The 8,086-nt window shown below is 35.1% G+C and overlaps 1 protein-coding gene across 1 annotated transcript; it reads right to left on the bottom strand.

The window, feature by feature from the left end:
* Positions 1-1,024: 1,024 nt before the first annotated feature.
* LOC116111214 (histidine kinase CKI1-like) lies at positions 1,025-5,147 on the bottom strand. The gene is made up of 7 exons (XM_031397407.1): positions 5,076-5,147; positions 4,774-4,995; positions 4,024-4,683; positions 3,397-3,772; positions 2,735-3,309; positions 1,460-2,641; positions 1,025-1,364 (listed from the first exon to the last, which is right to left on the bottom strand). Exons 1-7 carry the CDS (start codon positions 5,145-5,147, stop codon positions 1,122-1,124), a joined length of 3,330 nt encoding a protein of 1,109 aa, XP_031253267.1. The 3' UTR covers positions 1,025-1,121.
* Positions 5,148-8,086: the final 2,939 nt, after the last annotated feature.

The raw sequence follows: 8,086 nt of genomic DNA, 5'->3' as shown, positions 1-8,086 counted from the left end.
CAAGTAAAATAATTGAAAGCATTCAAATGTAATTGCCTAAATGGAGAAAAATAGGTAGATTAAGAATATTAAAAAAGATGCTACTAAGGTCCACCACATATGATAAAATTGGTCGGCCATGCAAACGTGGGCCGGCACTCATGTTTTATTTTCTGAATGCTTAAAGTGGAAGCCACTAAAACCTTATTTTAATTAATTAAACTATAGGCATAAGAATTACCTCCAATTTTGTCTTTGCTTTTTTACTTCAAATCGCATTGAGATAATTGCTAATGAAAACTATCATAAGTTTTACTTGATATAACATAGACTTTGTCAACCAAGTTTAAGGAAATTATGGGATTTTATAATGGCGCCGATCAAAGTTGTATATGTCTCATATTACGAATTTGATTGGCTGTTGTAGTGTATATATATAAAGTAAACAACTTTTTCCCACCCAAGGTTTGCCTTAATGACATTTTTCTACCCAAAAAGTTTCAAAATACCACTTTCCTACCCAAAGTTTATATTCCATTAATATCTAACAGATACTTCACTTTCTCAACCAGGATAAGAGAAATTTTGTAGAGTAGAGGCCGATGGATCGAATAGTAGTGACCAAATTGAATATTAGCTGTTGGAATCAGCTAAAAATGAGCTAAGAATAGGAAACTATAACTTTGCGGTAGTCGACAATCAGCAAGAAATCAGGTGACGGAGTGAGAGAGATTTTGTATAGAGGAGACTGAAGGTTTAAATGATGGTGACGAAGAGAATTTTCGCTGTCGGAATCGGCTTTGGATAGTAATGAAATATTAACTTTGGTTGGGAAAGTGGTATTTTGAAATTTTTTGGATGGAAATGTCATTAAGGTAAACCTTTGGTGGTGGATATCTATAGAGGATTCCTTGAGAGAAATTTCTATCCAATCCCACTTTATGAGGGATTAACAAAGAGATACATAGAATTAGATTTATAAGAAAAACTACGATAAATTAAGATTCACTTTTATAAATGAAATAACCATTCCTTCAACCTCGTTCTCTCTCTATACATGTAACCAAATCTCGAATAACAAAAACTAAACTTAAAATTTATTAAATTCTGAGAATTCAGAATTACAGTGTATATGTACATACTCAAACACAAGCTTGCTGTTTGGAAATGTTTTTCCATTTCTCATCAATAGAGTGAATGACATCTAACAACTCCTCTACTTGCAATGGTTTGGTTAAATGAAAATCCATTCCAGCATTGGCAATCTTGCTTTCCTCCTCAGCCACTGCATGTGCTGTCAATGCTATTATTGGAGTATGAACATTGTATTCTTCTTCCTCCTTTCTTATCAGTCTTGTTGCTTCAAATCCATCCATTACTGGCATCTGTCAAGAACCAGAAACAAAAATTTACATACTGTTGTTTTATAATAGTATGCAGATAAACATTTATTTAAGATAAAAAGTTTGCATATGAGTACCTCACAGTCCATAATGATATAATCATAAGGAAGAGTCTTGGAATGTCCTTCCTTTCTTGCATCACTCAGATTTTTGCAAACTTGATCAAATGCCTCTTTCCCATTTGTGCATACTTCAACATTTGCTCCAAGTTTACTGATTCTGGTAGTCGTCAACTTGATCATTGCTGCAGCATCCTCAACTATCAGAATTTTCTTCCCATTCAGGGGCTTCTCATTGCTTTTTCCATCACTATGCAAAACTGTCTGCTCAATGGAGGGGTAATGTGAAGGAGAAGAAGAAGTTCCTGTCTCGGTTCTCAAGCCCTTCGATTTGTTTGAAGGATTGGGGTCTGGGGAATACTGAATTTCTTGAGATGTTGATGTCATCTTTAACTTTCGGAAGCTGCGCTGGGAATGGGATGTACTCTTGCATTCAGGTAGAAGCTTCAGCACTTCGATCAAACGCGAACCATGAAATGGCTTGTTTATAACATGATCACATGGAGGAATAAGCTGGTACTCTTGGTGTTCTCTTAAATGAGAATTCCGCATGATTGGATTATGTAACCAGACAAACTTGCATGAAAAGCTAGGAATTTCTTTTGTGAAGTTGGATAAAGTTTTGAACAATTCAGATAAAGAACCAGCACTGGCATCAATCACTACCAGTGTAAAGCTCGAGCAATTTTTCGAGTTTGTCCTTCTGTGGTATGGCAAAACATTGTCACTTCCCTCTTGTATAATGCCCTGAGCCCCATCACTTGGTCCTGTATCAGAGTTACTGGATGCAGAGATGGTCAAGATATCAACTACATTTGACTCAGGTTTTCCTGAACAAGAAGGATCCATCTTGCGCTTTATCTTCTTGAGCTCCTGGTGAAGCATTTTTTCTTGCCTTACAATTGTCACTCTGATGTTTAAGTTGTTCTCAATGTACCTCTTCAAGACTCGTCTTCGTTCCTCACCGGTTATAAAGAGTATGATGTGAGATCCATCTAGTTTAGGTGCAGGGTTCCAAAATGCTGCAAGATGTTGATGAAATCCAGATTGAGGCCAATCATTGTGTGCTCTGAGATGTTCTTCATTAGTGTCAATTGACTCTTGCTCGCATAGAGTAAGGAGAATGTTAAACTTGAAGCAAGTGCCTCTTTCACCATGCTCTTTCTCAACAATTGTTATTTCTCCTTTCATCAGATGTACCTAGAGCACAATTTCAGCAATGAAAAAAAGTGCAACAATATTAGTTCATTATGTTTCCAATCAGCTGAACAAAACAGTATCTGAGTTACTTACCATCGATTGAACGATACCAAGTCCTAAACCGATGCCTTCATGGCCAAGAGCAGTTTCCTTGACTTGAACGAATTCTTCAAAGACAGAATTTTGCTTGTCTTTGGGAATTCCCTTGCCTGTATCATCCACCTCAAATTCAAACACCATTAAATTGGGATTTTCTTCAACTGAATGAAGCGCATTTAGGTCATTGAAACCTTCCTTGTTCTTGAAAAACATCTTTGATAGACACTGCAAGACAATGTTATGATTTGAAGCGATAATATCTTGTTTGAAACTCTTTTTCTTAACCATTGCACGTACAGAGACATGACCTTCTGATGTAAACTTAATGGCATTGCTAAGTAAGTTGCATAAGATCTGTTTCAGTTTTACGCGATCACCTTTTACAAGGCATAATCCAAGAACAGAGCCATCGCACGGATCAAGCACAATATCTATACCTTTCTTTATACCAACATGATAGTACAAATCAACTACTTCCTCCAGGAGTTGAGCCAAGTTGAATTCTTCTTCTTTCAGTTCCAGTTTTCCAGCTTCCATTTTACTCATCTCCAGGACTGAATTCAATATGCCTTAACCATTCCATAGAAAGAAGAAAGTTTGGTAAGTAAAAACACCATAAAATGTGAAGAGGAACACAAAGGTGAGAAAAAACTGACCCAGTAGGTCCTTTGTACAAGTTTTTATCAGTCCCAAATTTTCTGCCAACTCAGTCTGAGGATTGGCATCTTCATGACAAAGCTCCACCAAGCCAGTAATAGCAGCTAATGAAGCGCGGACATCATGGCTTGCTTTAGCAAGGGCAAAAGTCTTGTTCATACTCTTGCGTTCGGCTTGTTGAGTAGCATTCATTTGCTTTATGAGGGCAGCACATAAGAACATCTCTCTTTTTGCTGCTTTTGTAATTAAGAATATGAAGGTGCTAAGAGAGATTGTCACAGCTACTAGCATAAGCACAACATAAATGAGTGATAGCTTCCTGTTTCTGCTGACAAGGCTCAACAGTCCTCCCCTGGGATAAGCCAATACATACACCTGAAAAATCACAACTAAATCAAACATATACAGCATTTATATGGCTACATTGCACCTGTATGACAAGGAACAGAAATAGAATGAACAAATTTGTATGTTTAATCCTTAACAATGAAAGATTAACTGATTGTTTTTTTTTTCATATATTACATTAACTAGTATGGCAGCAGAGACTATTTGGTCAGTGAAGCATTTTGTCAAACAGATTTGAACTTTTTCAATATAGAACTTTGTAGTTGAAATTCACATACCGATTGAACTCCAGCAATCTCAAGGGTGGAGCAGAAGAACACATGGTGGACTCCGATGAATTTTTCGTGAAAATAACTTGATTTTCCATCATTAGAAGTACACGAAAGATTGGCAATAGTGTTAGCAGGATCACCATTAGGCAATAATTTTTGCAATAGAACTGTGGTGTTATTTATCACCATTTGAATGTTCTGAAGTTTTGTCTGCATAATGACTTTCCCATCAGTAGTTGCCAAATGAAAATCTCCTCCATGAAAATCCAACGCCGCGAAACGTTCAATTACCACTTTTGACGGAAAACCAAGGCATATAACACCCCTGGTATCCATAGCAACAGTGTTATAATACAAGCTATCTTCTGCATTGTTCCATCCTGTCCCAAATGAAGAGTGCCCACTAGTACTATTCAAAGCCTCCTGAAACCAAGTTGCATTCACAGAAAACAAAGGGTTTGAAGGAACAGGAGTGCCATAAAACACCCCAGTGTCGTGATTCACCGGTTGAGTATACCAAGTCGAAGAAAACGAAGTATTCGAATATACTGCAAGAGTTCGATCCCCATCAACATAATATGAAAACAACAGACCCTGCAATCCTATAAAAGAAACCTGAGATAACTGCGGAATTGTTGAAAGTGCTATGAACAATGTTGGTGCAACCTGAAACACAAAATCAAATCAGAGGGGTGTCTTGTATCAATTTATTACTGTCACTTTTATAGCACATAATTTGTACTGCATTTTGCTAACCTTAGTTACAATGGCATCAAATGAGAGCTCAGTTCCATCAAGAAGTGAACTCAAAGATCTTGACAACTTGATTGCAGAAGAATTCAGAGGATACAACAATCTTGCTGCTGTTTCGATTTCGGAAAAGGATCTGTTGCGTGCACCATAAGTTTCCGAGGCAATGGCATGTGCAGTTTGTTTAGTGCTCAACAACAACTCCAATGTTAACACTCCACAAAGCCCCTGCAGCCATGAAAACGTTCATATAAGCAAACAACAATGGAATTACATTATAAAATAATCAAGAAAAGATAGAGAATTACAAGAACAATGACAAAACCAAGAGGCCTCAAAACCATTTGTGGGCAGTGCCTGAAAGGATCAAACTTTAACATGGCTTAACAATAATAATTCTTGTGCTTAGAGATTTGCATCAACAACAACAACAATGGCAAGAAGCTGAAACTTAACTAGAGAAATTTCATGCATAAAAATCTGTTTACACTTTGAACTAAAAGAGAGAAAGTAGGACATAAAAATCTTTTGAAATCTTTTACTAAACAGAAATAAAATTGACAAATCGCCGAGAAAGTTTTCTGTGCATCCTGTCATAATACAACCAGCCAATCAATAGATATACGCCATGGTATTACGAGTAGAACACACTTGCTTTCTTATCAACTCGTTGTACAACAAAATAGAGATTATTATAAAGTTTTATGATTTAAAAATTTTGAATTTCTGTGTTATCGATTTTTTAATATGTAAACATAATAACAAGAATTTAAATTTAGAAAATTAAAAGCAAGAAATTTTATCTCTTTCTTCTTTTATTAAATTTTGGTATATATTCTCATTAAGAACAATTTGGAATTACCATAATTTAACGAAATTATTTACTAATAAAAAATCTTGCTTATTGATGAAAGGAAGATCATATAGAAATAAATCATAAGTTAGAATTATTTACCATTATCTAATAATGACTTAATATAGATTTGAATTTGCCATATTTGACTGCGTGTAATCTAGAATAATTTTTAAAAACTAAAATTTTTCTTTTCATATGATTTTGCTTACTATACGTACCGCTGTTACAGTATAAACTCTATTGTTACTTTTGGTCCCGTTAGGATAAATCTAGCCTTTTCCCCTATTACCATCCACGTATATTGAATATTTTAAGAAGTTAATATCTTTATTAGTCGTAGGGTTTCGGGGAAAGAATAGGAAAAATGATTTCATATATTTTTGCCCAAACACGGGCCCTATGACGAGAATATTTTTTTTTAAAGTGGGACGGTAGTTTTGAAAAGACAAATTGTCTATGTTTTCTTTCATTTTGGGTGAAATACGATGGGGGCCTAATTCAAACCCTTGAGGGTGAGACTTTTGTACTGTATCTTAATATTTTTAATATTTAAAAGTGTGTTTAATATAAATTTAAATGCTATAAAATATAAAAGATCATGATAACTATATTTACTTATTTTCTAATTTTACTCTAATTTTTAAGATTATATATAAACTCTATGGTCACTTTTGGTCCTGTTAGGATACATCTGATATTTTCCTCTGTTATCACCCACGTATATTAGATATTTTAAGAAGTGAATATCTTCATCAGTCGTGGTGTCCAAGGAAAGAATAAGAAAAATGATATCACTAAATTTCTGCCCAAACACGAGCCCTATGACTAGAATTTTTTTTTTTTAGTGGGACGGTAATTTTGAAAAGACAAATTGCCTATCTTTTCTTTCATCTCGGGCAAATTATTATTATAATCTCAAACTTTTTTACTAGGATGATAGTTTTGAAAAGACAGATTGCTTATCTTTTCTTTCATCTCGGGTGAAATACGAGGGAAGACTTTTGTACTGTATCTTAATATTTTTAATATTTGAAAACGTATTTAGTATAAATTTAAATACTATAAAATATAAAAGACCGCGATAACAATTTTTACTTATTTTCTAATTTTACTTTAATTTTTAAGATTATATATAAACTCTATGGTTACTTTTGGTCCCATTAGGATAAATCTGACCCCTTCCTCTATTACCACCCACGTATATTAGATATTTTAAAAAGTAAATATCTTTATCAGTCGTGGGGTTCGAGGAAAGAATATGAAAAATGATATCACTAAATTTCTGCCCAAACACGGGCCCTATGAAAAGGAATTTTTTTTTTTTTTTAGTGGGACGGTAATTTTGAAAAGACAAATTGCCTATCTTTTCTTTCATCTCGGGCAAAATGCAATTGGGAACTCAAACTTTTGTACTAGGACAACAGTTTTGAAAAGACAGATTGTTTATCTTTTCTTTCATCTCAGGTGAAATACGAAGGGAAACTTTTGTACTGTATCTTAATATTTTTAATATTTGAAAACGTATTTAGTATAAATTTAAATATTATAAAATATAAAAGACCTTGATAACAATTTTTATTTAGTTTCTAATTTTACTCTAATTTTTAAGATTATATATAAACTCTATGGTTACTTTTGGTCCCATTAGGATAAATCTGACCCTTTCCTGTATTACCACCCACGTATATTAGATATTTTAAGAAGTGAATATCTTTATCAGTCATGGGGTTCGAGGAAAGAATAGGAAAAATGATGGCTCCGTTTGGTTCAAAATTTGGGGGTTTTGGGAAAAGTTTTTTGAAAAAAGTTTAAAAAAAAAGTTGAATTAGGCGGGTATTACGATGTAGAATTTATAAATTAATAAAATACCCTATATATTTATTTTTTTACAAAATACCCTCTATAATAAAACATTAAAAGTTAACAAAAATACCCCTAACCCACCCTCAAACACCCCCAGTCGGCCACCACCACCGGAGGTGGCCGAAGTCACCTTATGGGCACATGACCGGCTGGATCTTGCTGGTCATGCGCCGATATGGCCTTTTTCGGCCAGATCCACGGTGGATCTGGCTGGCAAAGGCCAGATCTATGGCCAGATCTGGCCGTCAACCGCCAGATCTGGCCGTATTTGATCTCAACGACGGCCAACAAACGGTCATCGTTGATGGTCAACGACGACCATTTGTTGGCCGTCGTGACCGACTGTTATGGCCAAAGATCTGGCCGTCAACGGCCAGATCTTTGGCCTTAGATCTGGCCGGAAAAGGCTAGATCGGCACACTATCGGCCAGATTCAGCCGGTAGTGCGCCATCCTACCAAATTCCGGCCATTTTCCGGTGGTGGTGGACGGAGAATTAGTAATATGGATTATTGGGGTGTTTTTGTAATTTAAAAAAAAATATTTAGGGGTATTTAATTAAATTATCAAATTTAGGGGTTTAAAAAAGTTGAATAATATT

Source organism: Pistacia vera, unplaced genomic scaffold (genome assembly GCF_008641045.1).
Source record: "Pistacia vera cultivar Batoury unplaced genomic scaffold, PisVer_v2 Contig63, whole genome shotgun sequence".
NCBI classification, from domain to species: Eukaryota; Viridiplantae; Streptophyta; class Magnoliopsida; order Sapindales; family Anacardiaceae; genus Pistacia; species Pistacia vera.
This window is presented reverse-complemented; position numbering and strand designations above follow the sequence as displayed.